General features: G+C 42.9%; 2 protein-coding genes across 2 annotated transcripts in view; one reads left to right on the top strand and one right to left on the bottom strand.

Annotated features, from left to right (window-relative positions):
- The first annotated feature begins 10,005 nt into the window (after positions 1-10,005).
- LOC135383915 (uncharacterized) lies at positions 10,006-11,040 on the top strand. The gene has a single exon (XM_064613202.1). It carries the CDS (start codon positions 10,006-10,008, stop codon positions 11,038-11,040), a length of 1,035 nt encoding a protein of 344 aa, XP_064469272.1.
- A 6,787-nt stretch (positions 11,041-17,827) lies between these two features.
- LOC135383925 (uncharacterized) overlaps positions 17,828-17,970 on the bottom strand; it is a 104,354-nt gene continuing 104,211 nt past the window's right edge. The window contains exon 11 of the mRNA XM_064613208.1: positions 17,828-17,956. Coding sequence (XP_064469278.1) covers positions 17,828-17,956 — 129 coding nt within the window. The remainder of the gene's footprint in view (positions 17,957-17,970) is intronic.

Consider the following 17,970-nt stretch of genomic DNA (forward strand, 5'->3'; position numbering starts at 1 on the left):
GTTATTGCCAACCTACCTCCCGAAGCAGCCGCTGAAGTGCGCGACCTCATCATCGACCCGGATACGGAGCGACCGTATGACGTTTTGAAGCTTATTCGTCGAACATCCACATCTCAGGAACGTCGGCTACAGCAGCTGCTTACCAGTGAAGAGCTTGGCGATCGTCGACCCACACAGCTTCTTCGCCGCATGCGTGACATTGCCGGTAACCAACAAACAGATGATTCCATTCTGCGTGAGCTGTTTCTTCAACGGTTACCCCACAGCGTCCGAATGATTATTGCCGCCGCGGAACGGCCTAGACGACTTGGAAAGAATGGCTGACAGAATTTTGGACTTCGCTGGTACTCATACCCTGGGAGCCGTCGCCACTCGCTTCTCGTCAGACTCCGTCACTTTCCACTGACACGGACATTTCCTCTGTCATGGCGTCACTACACCAGTTGCATGATGTGATCTCAGCCCTCGTGGGCGAGGTGGCCTCTTTGGCACGTCATTGCTCCCCGTCCCCTCGACGTGGCTTTCGCCGACAACGCACACCTATACGAGGTAGGCATCGTTCCCAGTCGCTGCTTCAGGATACGCACTGTTGGTACCACCGCAAGTTCGCAACGCTGCACATAACTGCCACGCTCCTTGCTCCTGGCCGGGAAACGAACACCCCCACCATTAACGGCTGGAGTGGCTGGGGGTGCAAACAGCCGACTCTTCCGCATCACCGACCGCGTGTCAGGTTGTCGCTTCCTCGTTGACACCGGCGACGACGTCAGCGTCATTCCACCGACTCCCATCGATAAGCGCCAGGAAAATCCAACTGCACCTTACAAGCAGTCAACCAAACCAATATTGTTACATACGGTGAGCGCTCAGCCACCCTGGACATTGGTCTTCGCAGAGTGTTCCGGTGGGTGTTCACTATAGCTGACGTGCCCTATGCGATCCTTGGAGCCGACTCTCCCAACCACTTCGGCCTCCTTGTGAGCTTACGTCGTCAATGATTGATAGACAGTGCTACCTTCTTGCACGTACGAGGCAATCCAGCTCGCATAGCCGCAATCAACCCCACTATGTTAGTAGTATACGACTTATGTTAAACTACGGCCATGTTAAACTACGGCACCTCTGCCCCTGGGCCCTGCGCGTATTTTTTTCCGTGCGCGGCAGGCGGCGCTCGGGTGGAGGGCTGCTGCGGTGGGCGGACCGTGGCCGGAGGGTTGAGTGCGCGCTTACCCGCTCACATTTTTCAGCCTGGGCCGACTTCTTTCGCCATTTTTCAATCTGCGTCGACTTCAATCGCAATCTCTTTCCCGCTACAACAGGCGTGCAGTAGGCAGTTTGCATGCAAAGGATAGCCATACACCAAAGTACAAGTGAAAATATATTCATTAAAGTCATTAGTTTCACGAATTATGTTATGACTCTGCGTGAAGGGGAAAAACTTGGCCAAAAAATCTGATGCAATAGCATTGAAGGGGTATCACAATTTTTTATTAGTGATAATCACGCAAGTTTTCAATTAAGCAGAAGGAGTAGCACATTTTAATCAAAGACGATATTTTTAATCAATACGATTACAACCAAAATTAAAAGTTTTATTATAAAAAGTCTAACATGAGCACCCTAGCGGAGTTTTAATTACAAAGTTCTGACAGATGTACGTAACTTCATGCACAACAGCTAATATTCCATTATGACATATTTAATCAAAGAAGATATTTTTGATCAATATGATTACAATCAAAATTAAAAGTTTTATTATAAAAACTCTAACATTATTATACGTGACCACCATAGTGGAGCTTTAATTACAAGTGCCGATAGATGTACTTAATTGTGGACAGCAGAGAACCTGGAAGACCATCGGACAAGAATGACACGAACACAAGAGGAAATAAAATCTATAACACTACATTTAACCAAAGAAGATATTCTGAATCAAAACAACAGAGTAGAATAATCTATCATTTTAACTATCATAAAATCATCCTCGTGACTTAATCTAGTCGAACGCCATACAATTTTCATTTCAAGAGACACTACAAACCTTACTTTGTTTTATGAATCCAACACAGAAAATATATTAAAAATGAACTTCACCGCATAGCACGCCCCCTAGCCAACAACCAGCTCTAATAATATCTGCCCTGATTTGTTGAGGACGAGAGGCGTACGCCTGTTTTGTGACAGTTATGAACGTTTTCGAGCGCAATAGGGAAGATAAGTTGATTATTCCAACATTGCACAATTAATCAATTTCTTATTAAGTAAACAGCACAGACATACGGAAATAATGAGAAACAAAACTATCAACAGCTAGCATTAATACAGAGCCAAAACAATGCACAATCCGACATGTAAACAACAGACACATGCAGGAAAATAATTGAAAAAGAATCTATCAAAACGATAAACATGCACGGGTGAATAGTAGAGAAACACTCTAAACGGCGCATCTGCCAACGTGTAAACAGACACATGCAGGAAAATAATTGAAAAATAATCTATCAAAACGAGAAACATGCAAGGATGAATAGCAGAAAGACACTTTGATGCACATGATGAATTTAATACAGCACACGCTTAACGCTGAATAGCAGAGAAACACTCTAAACGGCGCATCTGCCAACGTGTAATCAACAGATACATGCAGGAAAATAATTGAAAAACAATATATCAAAACGAGAAACATGCACGGATGAATAGCAGAGAAACACTATGATCGGTACACCATCCACACGTAAACAATAGGTACAGCTCCCCGCAACCTTAACTTGAACACCGCTTCGCGTGGCGGAGATGGAGCAGAGACACCCTAGTGGGATTCAGCTGAACTATTGGGAGAGCGTGTTTCGGGCTGTTCCACTCGCGTGTAGGGGTGTTGGGTTGTTGCTCACACGCATCGAAGGCAGGCGGGCGATGCTTTCTGAAGACGCTGTTATCGGGATGGCGATTGTTTGTGTTGCTTATGTGAGACGCACCTGAATGATATCGGTAATATCGCCGATGTTCGAGGCATGGCCGCGTTGACAGCTAAGAATGATTAATGGATTAGCGGTTTCAACTCGAGACGAAATAAATAAAGTCGAAATTAAGTCAGCCGTACTAGGTGCGAGTAGTGATCTCCGCATTATGACATAGGGCACCGAAACGGCAATCGCCACGTACCCGCTACGGCTGACTTAATTTCATTCTTTTCTGACTCAAAAAATATGTGTGATGCGCTTGTATCCTCGTTTCACCTTGTTATCATGAATAATGGTGTAAAGCATCGCCACTCAAGGAGATGAAACTTCACAATCACAAAATAAAGTTGTTTTATCCGCGTTTATTTCGCCTCGAGTTGATACAGCATCATTGCTGTATCGCTTAAAACCTTCGCGTATCAAAGTGAGCCAGCTAAAGCTGTGAAATTGCACTTTCTACAACTCAGTTCGTAAATTGCGGCAGCAGTTCAAATCTTAATTAAACACTTCAGATCAAAACTGATAGTCTCCACTGCTCCGGAATGTGATCTGATAAATTTTATCAATTAATGTTCAAACAAATATCTTGTATACAATGTGTGACTATATAGACAGCTTTTTAATCTGTATCTTAAAAAATCGTAAGAAAGAGTGTACAGTTTTTACTTTGAAAATTTAAACAAGAACATTTGGTGTTGGAGTTTGCGTTTTGATTCATTATGAGCTAAAATCTTCTAAAATTAATGTATGTCCTTCCCATTTGTGGTGCCTCATATGCTGTGACATAGTCAATAGACTTTCAGTATGGCTAATGAAAAAACCTCGGGTACATTCTGTGAATTGGAGCTACGTTTATGTGTGCTGCTTTGGTTAAGTTTGCAAAAGGAATATTTACTTATTATAATTACATATCATATGCATAGTGCTCATCTTCATTGTATAGTGGTTAAACATTTCTGATGACAGTTGTGTGATTCGATTCTCCCAAAATCTTATTGGAAGTGTGTGCCGCATGTTATCATGATTAAAGTTATTAGACTCCGCCTGCGCATCATGCTTGTCCATCTCTTGCATCGCGTCATTTGATAATAGATTCCTTTCAATATAGTATTGTCAACTGTCCAATCGTTTGTGAAAATGTATACACTGTGCAATTTAATTCACAAAATAAGTTTCGCAAAATATTAATGATCCTGTTTTGTAAACAAAGATTGATGTAACATGTCTCTAAATTTCTATTAGCGATTCTTCTACAATTCTTTCCTTCGGGTGTCGGTGTTGTATACAGTTTGGTCGTGTAAAATCTCTTTGATTGCCAGCGCTGATTCCATGCGAAGATCATTGTACATAGTGTGGAATAAACGTCTCCTTAGCAATCTTCAATCTAATCATAATCTGTTTTTGTTGCGATGTGTAGAATACAGTACAATGATGACAAAGAATACAATTATTATTTCAATTATACACTTGTTTACTTCGATAAATTACAGTTCTATTCCAAACTCTGAAGTTTTCGTTTGTTGTCTTGGTTGAGGAATTCCGAAGATATCAAGTAGTTTATTCTGATTATTGGGCGCTTGAATCCAGCGCTGATTAACGCAGGTGATATGTTGTCGCCGTGTTTGTATTGATTCAACAACTTGCACTTTGTCGCGATTTACTTGCACAGTCTCTTATTGATGTTTCCTTTCTTTGTATGAAGATTCTTGAATGGCGTACAAGAGAAAATCGACCGGTGATCCACCGCAATTGATATGTTTGTTGAGTTTCAATAAGTGATAATACATCAGACCTTGCACGACAATATTGAACTTCTGTTCATTCGACATCATTGACAAGAAAATCAATGTGTAGAGCCTCTAGTGGAATATATCACGTGATAAGATTTTTATGTACATTCCATTTGAATCGTTAGGTGTAATTTCAACAAATCCGTAATGAATCGTTCGATATAGACTGCTTGTATATGATAATTTGATCTGATTGCTTTCTTGATTAATGCAATGCCCATTGCAATGATGACAATTACGTTTGGTCTAGTGTATTTCAATTGTTCGTTAGCAAACCTCAAAAACTCCACCATCAATCCCAGTGGTCCTTCCTGACTATTGTAGATTCGGCATAGAAGTTCTCGCATCTTGAATTCCATAATTTGCCCCATATCTCCGAATACGACCATGTCTAGGACGTACCGAAATGCGGCGATAATTGAATCATTTCGAGGCTCCTCCTTTTCAAAGCAGCTTTTTATCAGGTCCTCCCATGACCTATGGTAACGAGTACAAAATCCGTCCATCTCTTCAATGTATAGCAATTGTCTGTTCTGTTTTGTGGTGTCCCTCGACACTTAATTAAATCATATCGGTGCTAATTTTGTTTAGTAAAATTTTATTATGTTATCGCGTTTAGAATGCTATTAATATCCACCTGACGTTAGAATTATGAAAGTCAATTTACAAAAAAATATGTGATGTGTAAGGAAAAAACGTGTGCTTTCAATCATTCTACGTACAAGACAGCGCTGCAGACCCTCCTTCCCTAACTTGACTTGCAGGAGTCAGTTTATGGCTTTCAACTATACATTGTATACCAAGACCATTGTTGGATTCCCCTATACTCCCTGCGGGCGTAACCTCAACGAAAGTGTACGGGAACTCAGCTTCCCTCTCTCACGTCGTTTCCACTAGTGGGTCCTGAAGGAAAAAGACATGTTTCTGTGATGTATATTTGCGCTGCGTGGTTAAGAAAAATGTTTGCCTAAATTAATTACTGCATTTGACTTTGTTTCAGATCATCACTCGATTGATATTGCTAAAAATATTCTACTAGTTGGGAATGTATTTTTGAGCTGTGTGCGATGATTTGCGCTGTAGCAAACACAATAATTTGCATTTCAGATGAGTTGTTTGTGACTTCTGCGTGTAGAAATTACTTTTGCAAAGTTACCATAAAAAATTATGTAATTAAATTTGTTTCTTGTTTTCGAATTAGTATTGTTTCTATCACTGAATAAACTTGTCCTTCACTCGATTGATATTTGTGAGTTGAGGATAATGAATGCATAATAGTTGTGTCTGATCTGAAATACATTCAATGCAAGGTTTCTCGTTTTGGTTGAGTATTGTTTGCGCCGATAATATTTCTCGTTTGCTTAGATAATGTTTCTCTAAAACCAGTTTGCACTGACATAAAGGTCTATTTTTAGATTATTTGGTGCTATTGTTTTTGATAGAATTCTTATTGTGTTCTTGAGAGTCGAATAATTCCAATGTCTATTTGCGATCAATTAAAAAATTCGTCTCTGTACACCAGTCCTAAAAATATTTCCTTTTGGAGGAAAGAATGTGAAAAAGAGAGAGGGTTTCCCCACCCCTGGAGGAAAGAATGTGAAAAAGAGAGAGGGCTTCCCCACCCCACAGATTGACAAAGGACATTCGGTTTCCTGGCTTGGGCTGTATAGAGGGAGAGATGACCCCACCGGGTCTCGAGTCTGGTTGTACTGTGTAAAGCATAGCTGTGCTGCGTGTTTGGATAGCTCTGTCAAGGTAATGTTTGTAGTGCCTGAGTAGGATCAAAATCCTATATTGTTAGGTCGCAAGGTTGATTTTATGATAATTCAAAATATATATTATTTCAATTTTAAATTGTAATGTTTGATAGTTTGTTTCGCTATTATTTTCCTGTGTGTTGTTAACATGTTGGCAGATGCATCGTTCAAAGCGTTTCTCTGCTATTCATCCGTGCATGTTTATCGTTTTGATAGATTGTTTTTCAATTATTTTCTTCTGTGTACCTCTTGTTTGCTTTGGTGCATATGTTTCGTTCTGTATTAGCTGTTGATTGTATTTCTCATTATTTCATTGCATGTACCTATTGTTTACATGTGGATGGTGTGCCGATCATAGTTTTTCTCTGCTATTCATTCGTGCATGTTTCTCGTTTTGATAGATTCTTTTTCAATAATTTTCCTGCACGTGTCTGTTGTTTGCACGTTGGCTAGATGCGCCGTTTAGAGTGTTTCTCTGCTATTCATCCGTGCATGCCTCTCATTTTGATAGATTGTTTTTCAATTATTTTCCTGCATGTATCTGTTGATTACACGTTGGCAGATGCGCCGTTTAGAGTGTTTCTCTGTTATTCATCCGCGCATGTTTCCCGTTTTGATAGATTGTTCTTCAACTATTTATCCTTTGTGTACCTCTTGTTTACGTGTTGGATTTGGGCTGTCTATTAGCTGTTGATCTTATTTCAATAATATTTTTCTGTCTGTTGTTTACACGTTGGTAGATGTGCCGTTTAGAGTGTTTTTCTGCTATTCACCCGTGCATGTTTATCGTTTTGATAGATTCTTTTTCAATTATTTTCCTGCATGTGTCTGTTGTTTATATGTCGGATTGTGCATTGTTTTGGCTCTGTATTAAAGCTAGCTGTTGATCGTTTTGTTTCTCATTATTTCCGTATGTCTGTGCTGTTTACTTAATAAGAAATTGATTAATTGTGTAATGTTGGAATAATCAACTTATCTTCCGTATTGCGCTCGAAAATGTTCTTAACTGTCACAAAACAGGCATACGCCTCTCGTCTTCAACAAATCAGGGCAGATATTATTAGAGCTGGTTGTTGGCTAGGGGCGTGCTATGCGGTGAAGTTGATTTTTAATATATTTTCTGTGTTGGATTCATAAAACAAAGTAAGGTTTGTAGTGTCTCTTGGAATGAAAATTGTATGGCGTTCGACTAGATTAAGTCACGAGGATGCTTTTATGATAGTTAAAATGATAGATTATTCTCCTCCTCTGTTGTTTTGGTTAAGAATATCTTCTTTGGTTAAATGTAGTGTTATAGATTTTATTTCCTCTTGTGTTCGTGTCATTCTTGTCCCAAGTTCTTCCAGGTTCCCTGCTGTCCACAATTAACTACATACATCTATCGATACTTGTAATTAAAGCCCCACTAGGGTGGTCACCTGTAATAGTGTTAGACTTTTTATAATAAAATTTTTAATTTTGATTGTAATCATATCGATTAAAAATATGTTCTTTGATTAAAATGTGCTATCCCTTCTGCTTAATTGAAAACTTGCGTGATTATCACTAATAAAAAATTGTGATACCCCTTCAATACTATTGCATCAGATTTTTTGGCTAAGTTTTTCGCCTTCACGCAGAGTCATCGCATAATTCCTTACACTAATGACTTTAATAAATATATTTTCACTTGTACTTTTGTGTATGGCTATCCTTTGCATGTAAACTGCCTACTGCACGCCTGTTGTAGCGGTAAAAAAATTGCGATTGAAGTCGACGCAGATTGAAAAATGGCGAAAGAAGTCGGCTGAAAAATGTGAGCGGGTAAGCGCGCACGCAACCCTCCGGCCACGCTCCGCCCACCGCACCAGCCATCCACCCGAGCGCCGCCTGCCGCGCACGGGAAAAATACGCGCAGGGCCCAGGGGCAGGGGCCGTAGTTTAACACGGCCGTAGTTTAACATAAGTCGTGTACTACTTATGTTTCTTCCACTGGAAACCCCGTTTGCTGAGATCATCAAAGAGTTCCCAGCGATCCTCCGCCAGTCACGTGCAACTAGCCCGCCCCACCATTGCCTTACGCACCACATCGTTACGAATGGTGCACCAGTCAGCGCTCGCCCAAGACGGCTAGCCCCTGAGCGCCTGGTCACCGCGAAGAAAGAGTTTGAACACATGCTTGAACTAGGAATAATTCGACCTTCGTCTGTTCCGTGGTTTTCTGCTCTACACATGGTAACTAAGTCTACTCCAGGAGACTGGCGACCCTGTGGGGATTACCGTGCCTTCAATCTTGTCACGGTCCCTGACGAATACCCGCTACCCCACATTCAGGACTTCACCACAACCTTGGACGAAGCAACCACCTTCTCTAAGATAGACCTTATCAGAGCCTAGAATCAGATTCCCGTCCACCCAGCAGACATTCCGAAGATCGCCATCACAACAGCTTTTGGCCTCTTTGAGTACGTCCGTATGCCATTCGGCCTTCGAAACGCCGCACAGTTTTTCCAACGTTTCATTGACGAAGTGCTGCGCGGTCTTGCCTTCGCCTTCGCCTACCTGGACGATATCCTAGTTGCAAGCCCATCCCCAGAAGTACATCGCACACATCTTCGCCAATTCTTTGAGCGACTTCAGGACTACGGCGTCTCCATCAACGCCGCGAAGTGCGAGTACGGTGTATCTTCGATTACCTTCCTGGGCCACATCATCAAACCGCAGGGAATCAAACCCCTGCTTTCCAAAGTGCAGGTCATCCGGGACTCTCCCACACCTACCTCTCGCTGCGGACTGCAATCATTCCTCAGTCTGGTGAACTTTTATCGACGATTTGTTCCCCACTGTGGTGCGCTAATCCAACCTCTATGTGACATTCTCGGAAGTCACACTTAAAGAGAAGCCGTTGCATCCAGTCTCACTTGGACGCAGACAACACAGGACGCGTTTCACGATGTCAAAAGGGCTCTAGCAAATGCTGTTCTACTTCACTACCCACGTCCCAACGCCGAAACGGCCTTGCTCGTTCACGCCTCCACCGCCGCCGTTGGTTCCGTCCTGCAGCAGAGAGAAGATGGCGAGTGGAAACCCCTCGTCTTTTTTTTTCCAAGCGTCTATCACCAAGTCAGACCAAGTACAGCACGTTCGGACGCAAGCTTCTTGCTGCGTACCTCTCTGTGAAGCACTACCACCATTTCTTGGAAGGCCGGTCGTTCATTCTCTTCGCAGACCATAAGCCGCTCACATTTGCGCTACGAGCAGCGTCATCCAATCACTCTCCTAGGGAAACTCGTCACATGTGGTATATTCTGGAATTTACTGCAGACGTACGTCACATTTCGGGAGAACAGAACGTCGTTGCTGACGCCCTGCACACGACGCCAACTGTCGATTTGGACGCCATGGCCAATGCACAACATGAAGATCTTGAACTTGCTGAACTTCTAAGATCAACTTCTACTTCAACATCCTTCCAGTAAGTTTCCCTTCCCGGCTCGTCGCTACATATGGCCCCGCATGAACACCGATGTTCGCTCGTGGGCACGAGCCTGTCTTCAGTTCCAGCGGTCAAAGGTACATCGGCATACTATCACGGCGCCAGCAAAGTTCCTCGCACCTTATGTCCACTTCGCCCAGGTCTACATTGATCTTGTAGGCCCGTTGCCATCAACCAAAGGATACCGTTATCTCCTTTCTTGCATTGACCGCTACACCCGTTGGCCAGAAGTCATACCGATGCCGGACATTACCGCTGAAACTGTGACGCACGCCCTTCTCGCCACATGGGTATCCCGTTTCGGCGTCCCTACCACCGTAACCACTGACAGGGGACATCAGTTCGAGTCCGCCCTTTTCCGTCACATGTGCAGTCTACTGGGTACTCGCCACATTCGGACCACCGCCTACCACCCGCCTGCTAACGGGATCGTAGAACGTCTGCGTCCACAGCTTAAAGTTGCTCTACGGGCTACAGACGACAGTACGTCCTGGATCGAGCGCCTTCCTCTCGTCCTGCTTGGCCTCCGTGCAGCTATCAAGGACGACATGTGCAGTGCGGCAGAACTTGTGTACGGCTGTTCACTCCGCCTGCCTGGAGCCTTCTTCGCGTATTCTTCACCACCTGTGCCGGACCTCGCATCCTACATCGATCGTCTCCGCTTGGTGTTTAACGACCTCAAGCCCACACCGCCCCGCACAGCCTCTAGAACAGCAGTCTTTATCAGCCCCGACCTCCTCCAAGCCTCCCACGTCTTCATCCGCCACGACGCCGTACGGTCATCGTTGCTACCACCCTACGACGGGCCGTCCTTCACCGCGCGGATAAGTTTTGCCGCTTGGATTTTCCCCGCGGGCCTGACACGGTGTCCATCGACAGGCTTAAGCCAGCCTACCTGGACACCACCCCCGATGGGATATGACGACCAGGCATCCACAACCTCCCGATCGCTCCTCAAGCCCTGGATTGTCCTCAGTCTGCCGCGCCTCAACGGAGCGTCCACTGGGCCCCGTCCACATGGTGACCGTTGTTTCTGCGAAGGGGAGCCCTTGTAGCGACGCACAGATGCCGGTCATCATCAGCGCGTCAGCAGCGCGCCGTCATCGTCAGCATCGATGCGCGCTTATCGCGACCGAGATATCATGTGGCGCGCCAGGTGCAGTGGGCGTGTACCGAGTTGTGGTGGAACGCTGTATTTTGAAAATTGTTGTCTGTAAAGGTTCACGTCTCGACAGAGCTGTTTGAATGAGCCTCACTCCTATACTTACCTACCTACATTTCAATTAGCGATTGTTCACCTGCAATTCTATCCTTCGGATGTTGAAGTTGTACAGAGCGTAGTCGGGTAAAACCTATTTGATTGTCGGCGCTGATTCCGTGTGAAGATCCTTCTACATAGTATGGAATATTCGTTTTCTTAGCAATCATTGTTTTCAATCTAACCATGCTAAATACGATCTGTTTTCGTTGCGATGCATAGAATTCATTGTATGGATGACAAAGATTACATTTATCATTTCAGTTATATACTTGTTTGTTTCGATAAATTACAATTGTCCTATTCCAAACTCTGAAGTTTTCGTTTGCTGTCTTGATTGATAAATTGAGAATGCATTATACAGTGATGTCTTATTATGGGTCGCTTGAATCCAGCGCTGGTATTTGTATCGCTTCAGACACTTGCACTTTGTTGCGACGAATACACACAATCTCTTATTGATGTTTCCTTTCTTTGTATGAAGATTCTTGAATGGTGTACAGGAGAGTATTAAATGAAAATTGCCCGGTGGTGCGCCGCAGTTGATATGTTCATTGAGTTTCATCAGACCTTGTACAAAAATATTGAACTTCTGCTCATTCGACATCATTGGGAGAACTGGTAGAAGAAAATAATTGTGTAGACGCACTAGTGGAACATATCACGTGATAAGATTTGTTTATGTACTTTCCATGTAAATGGTTAGGTGTAGTTTAAACAAATTCGTAATGAATCGTGCGGTATAGACTGCTTGTATATGATAATTTGATCCCGTTGCTTTCTTGATTAACGCAATGCCCATTGCAATGACTGCAATTACATCTGGTCTAGTGTATTTCAATTCTTTGTTAGCAAACCTCAAAAACTCCACCATCAATCACAGTGGCCCTTCCCTTGTTAATGTGGAAACATTTTTATAACTGTTGTAGATTCGACAGACAAATTGTTGCACCTTCAATTCTGAAATTTGTACCATATCACCGAATAGGACCATGTCTAGGATGTATTGAAATGCTGTCATAACAGAATCATCTCGCGGCTCTTCGTTTTCGAAGCAGTTTTTTATCATGTCCTCCCATAACTTGTGGTAGCGAGTACAAAATCCGTCCATCTCTTCGCTGATGCTTCCTTGTCTGTTCTGTTTTCAAGTGCGCATCTACTCTTAATTAAAAACATATCTATGCTAATTTTATTGTTTAAAAATTTGTTAAGCTATCCAGTTTAGAAATGTTATTATTATCCCGCTGTGAGAATTATGAAAATTTATTTACAAAGAGATGTTATGTGTAAGAAACGTGTGCTTTCAAATGCCTCTGTGTACAAAGGCCGCACTAGGATCCGTCCCTCCCTATCTTAACGTGGGTGTGGGTGAGTTTATGGCTTTCAAGTAAACTGTGTACCAAGACCACGGGAGAATTCCCCTACCCCTTGCGGCCGTAACCTTGACGAAAGTGTAGGACAACTTTATGGTTAGCGGCTTCCCTATCTCACTTTATTATTCGAATCCAGTAGTGGGTCCTGGATGAAAACGACAGGTTTCTGTGGTGTATTCGTGCTGCTTGTTTAGAAAATGTTTGCCCGAATGAATTACTGCTTTGTTTCAGATGATCACTCGAGTGATATTCAAAGAAAATTCTATGAATTGGGATGGCATTTATGAGTTCTGTCTGTTGATTTCCTCTATAGAAAACTTTGACGTTAATTTGCATTTCAGGTGTGTTGTTTGTTTGTGACTTCTGCGTTTAGGACTTACTATTGAAAAGTAATCATAAAAAATGATATAATGAGAACTGTTTTTCGATTTTGATTGAGTATTGTTTCTATTATTGGATAATTTGGATTGATGTGATCCCAATCTGGGCACAAGGATGAAAAAGCTGGAGATAAGTCGCCCCAGTTCGTTATTGTATCTATGTACTTTCTGTGTGTTAGCGTGGATACCTCTAGCAAACTAATGTTGATAGCGTCTGTTAGAATGAAAATTGTACAGTGTTCGCCTAGCTTAGATTGCTAGGATCATTTTATGGTGCGCCAAGTGACACATTATTTTGCTCTGTTGTTTACGTGTTGGCGAATGTACCTGGCTGTGATACTATTGACCGAATTATTTCTGTTTACATCTGCACTAGTCAGTTTGAAATGTATTCAATTTGTAATGTTTCTCGTTCTGATTCAATACCGTTTCATCGATGTTAGCAATATTTGTCGTTTGCTTAAAAATGTTTCTCCAAAAGCGGTGCTCTGATATTGATGAGTGTTCTTAGATTTTGCTGGCTACTGATTGTTCTTGAGAACTGAATACCGCCAGCATCTGTTTGCGATAATTGTAGAATAACATATATCGCCATTGTACAAACTTGACTGGCCATGAGAAAATCCCTGTTTGGAGGAAATAATGTGTAAGAGAATGAGTCCCAAAGAATATGCAGTTTCTTTGCTTTGGGCTGTATAGAGAGAGAGAGAGAGAATGTCTCCCTGTTTTGATGAAAAGCGAAAGATAGCTGGCTTGGTTGTACTGCGTCTGTTTTCGTGTGTGTTGGATACTTCCATCAAGGTAATGTTTATAATGTCTGTTAGAATGAAATTGTATAGTGTTCGAGTGGATTAGGTCGCAAAGATGATTTTATCATAGCTCAAATCGTAGATTATTTTCCTTTCAAGTTATTAAATTTGTAATCTTTCTTGTTTCGATAGATTGTTTTGCCATTATTTTCCTGCATGCATCTGTTGTTTACGCTTTGGATGATGTCCCGTTTCGAGGTAATTCAAAAAAGTATTTTTTTGTTTTTCGATATGTTTTGTTTTGCATTTCGAGCTATCATCGGCATACCTTTTTACTGTTGGCCGTCGACCGCTTCATTTTCAAAATTCGCATCCAAATCACCGAACTTTAAACAAAGTTCAAATTTAAAAAATAAATGTAGCAAACACTACTGCACATTAAATCTTCAAAATAAATTAACTGATGGAATTGGAAGTGGTTAATATGCTCAATTTTTCTTGGATTTCTCACTCACTTGGAAAGTGCCCCTAGCGAGGCCCAAAGTGGGACGAAATAGCCCCGCTAACGGGGTCCGTTTGACTGGTCAAATGGGCAACGAGCGGGAATAATTTAACCTTGACACATTATTTGAACCCTGCTCTCTCGTTCTGCACCACAAACACCTGTCCAGCTGAAATATTTTGTCCACTAGTCTACTTACTTCCCAGTATGGTTTACGTCACTCTTACGGACTTTGACCCCGTGTAAATTCTGTGGGGGAAAATACTTTGGAGTAAATCTCGCAGACGTGCCTTTTCCTGTCGAAAGAAATGCTTGGTAATTTTTTGAACCAAAATTGCGCGGAGGTCGAGCGCACCCATTGGATAATTTCGCCTGGAATGACCCATGTGTATGCTTGCATAGAACCCGCCTACTGCACACGTGTTGTAGCGGGGGAATATTTGCGAGTGAATTCGGCCCATGCGGAAAAATTGTGAACCAAGTTGGCCCAGGCTGAAAAATGGACAACGATAAGCGCGCGCGCTGCCCTCTGCCCACGCGCCCCCCGCCGCGCGTGTGCGGAGGCAAAAAAATCGCGAAGAAAGTCGGCGCAGACGCGACGGTGACGCAGCCCTGGCGCAATTGTCGTCGTCTGGACACCTATCGATACCACTAATATAAGCATTGAACATATGTATCCGTTCTTTTCTCTTGACTCATTTGCTTTCATGTTTACAGGTGACTTCCTCAGGGTGCCTGAAACCCCTGAGGTGAGACAGCATGACCACTGCAACCCACTATTCAGAGCACACAAATGCTGTGCACCATCCTTCCAGATTCCTCTTTGCAGCAGTGTCTTGACTACCATTCGGGCTCTGTATAGTGCTCACAAGTGGTTTATTAATGTTTTTGTTATTTGATTTCAGTTTGCTGTATAATGTGTACAAATATGGTATTGAGGGGGACATTTTCTTGTTTACACCTGAATATGCTAGGATGCTTTTAAGAGGTGCATACTTTTGTTCCTCATCTTGTAATCATTGCTCAGGTGGATTACACTCATTTGCGTTCACCGGAAAGGGAGTTGCACACTGTGTTATTCATTTTCATCTCTCAAACGAGGGCGGCCTATATCTATGGCAGTTGAAGTTTTTCACCAGGGTAACATGCTAGAACAACTCCAAGCAAGTGCTCTGCAGTTCACATCTAAAATAAAGAAACCTACGTTTGATGCACTATGTCCTCATGAGATTTTGTTCCTTCTACAACTCTGCAGTTTGTCTTACATTACCAAAAATAACCTTACCAATCATTACCATATCAGTGGTGTACTGCTGTGTTCAACTTGCTCTGGGGATCTTGTAGAGCCTGTGCAGCTACTTCGGCCCTTATTTGCTGGTAACACTGGTGCCAGTACAGTTGTTAGGTCAGCTGAGTGACAGTGCAATATAGAATACATGCAAACACATGCAATGCACAAAAATTATGCATGTGTACCATATAATGCGTATATGTAGATGTTTCACTTATTAGGTCTTATATATTTTAATTACCGTACGATTTTAGCTACATTTCAACATTTCAGCTGTTTGAGCCTGGTGCCCTCATCCTTGACACACATGCAAGTGTACCCACACCCTCAGTGGAGCCTGCACAGTTGAGGACTCTCTGTCCCGGTGGCAAATTGAACAGTTCTTTTACAAAGAAAGTAGATTTCCAACGGAAGACCAAAAAGCAGTTTATTTGGAGTAGTACCAATTACGTCTCGTTTTTTTTATTGCAAAATATAGGGCATGCTACGTGGCTACCGGCCTTTTCCCTTCTTTCCAGTTACCTCAACTGGTGACTTCAAGCTTATGTAACACAATAGTATAATGTGGCAATGAAGCAGGCAAGCTGGTGTCGTTAGTTTTTGTCACTCAGTCTCGGGGTTATGGATGTATTCCATAGTATTGGAAACCTAGTTGAAGAATAAACGTGTTAAAGAACAAATAGTTATCAGAAATAAATACAGTGTACAGAATACTCTTACAGAATATGCTGCGGTTGAGTATCTGTAGGCATGGTGGTTGTCAACGCTAACTGTTCAGATTTACGACGTGCTCAACATTGAATACCTCGTAAAACACAAATTCTTGCGTGAAACATATTCTTCTGCAAACAACAAGTCCTTCGACGGAAGGAAATACAGCCAGCCCGTCCCGTCTGTAGACCACGAAATGCAGAGTAAATCAGAATCGCTTGAAAGCGCGAAGCTGCTTTGAATAATACTAGTAATGATAACGAATAATACGAGTTGAAACAAACTTAAACGAAATATTAGACCAACCAGTCTTCTACGATAGTTCGTGCAAACAAATCAAGCAACAAAGAGGGATATCTTCCAAATATGACAGTCGCACTTCGCAACGCACTTGCTTTGTTGTGAGTGCCAACACGTAAATATAACTGCAACTGACGTAAATATAACCGCAACGCCAGGCAACCACCAGGTGCTTCCAATTGCTGACGGCGATAGAACAAATACAACGTTGAGGTGAATCGCTAGAGACCCACGTAACTCTTCAGCAGAAACCTCAAAGCCACGGAGATGCTTTGGTTCCTCGTTGTGAACGGCCGTCGAGAAGAAGACGATTATATGCGATGAAAAAGTACCGCTCACATGTCATACCTGCCAGCTCAAGTGTAGCAAACGATTCACACACAAAAAGCTCTTCATTACAGTGTTATCCCTACACTTGCAACGAGGAAAACGTCGCATGCGACCAGAGATATTGTGACCTTCTAGATGCGACTGTGAGGCGCCAACGACCTCGCAGCTGGCTATGGCGAGCATTACTTGCCATTGCGCAACACCGGTGACGTAACGGGAGACAGAAGTACGGCCCGTATAGTTACAGCGTATAGCGCACGGGAGACGAGGAATGCGGAAGAGGCACTTCAAGCGCGCGCTTCTCACAGAGTGGAGCGATTTCGCCCGGAAAAGTTTATTGAATATTTTTATCTTCAGGAAGAACAGTTTCCAGCGAAAAAATAAAATATATGGGGGTTCCGAAAATTTCATGTTGCCTTTAATGCGCACGGCGTTCTGCTTTCGAAGCTATGTGTTTTCACGAATCTCATTTGGATTTTTATTTAAATAATGAGCAGCTCCAACTCATACACACGGTGCGCAGGTTGTAGGCGGTATTGCACAGATATTTGTAAAAAAGAAAGTTCTTCCATTGGTGCATCGGTTCGCGGGGATTTAACTGAGACACTTCGAGCTCTTTGGCTGCACGTATAACATATGCTGATAAGTGCTCAAACGTCGCCATGCCAGTACTGGACAGCTGTTTTGGCCTTATTGTGCCATCGTCAGCAGTACCCATGCAATGTTTGAGCGGATGGCGCCACCCGCTCAAACGCCGCCTCCCTCTGTACTGCAGACATATTTTTTCCCCGATTACTATTCGTTTCATGACGGTCTGCCAGATTCACCAAGATATACGTTTCGGGCATAGCTGCCACCGATGTCCGTCGTCCTTAGATCCTTCGTCCTCCTATCACTTTTCCCTACAGTTCACCAAGATGTAATTGCTCTGGAGAGAACGAAGCTCTTTTATTGAACCGTCTTCTGCTGATTTTGAAGTTCTGCATCTGCTTTTAACCATTCCCTCAGTTTTCTGTCGCTCTCCTCCCTGGATTTTGAGTACCCGGGCAAGTCTAGGCATATCCCGTTGAAACATCTCTGCAAATGACAAG

This window comes from Ornithodoros turicata, chromosome 1 (assembly GCF_037126465.1).
Source record: "Ornithodoros turicata isolate Travis chromosome 1, ASM3712646v1, whole genome shotgun sequence".
NCBI classification, from domain to species: Eukaryota; Metazoa; Arthropoda; class Arachnida; order Ixodida; family Argasidae; genus Ornithodoros; species Ornithodoros turicata.

Coding starts and splice junctions, on each gene's coding strand:
- LOC135383915 (XM_064613202.1), top strand. CDS start 10,006: ATGAACACCGATGTTCGCTCGTGGGCACGAGCCTGTCTTCAGTTCCAG.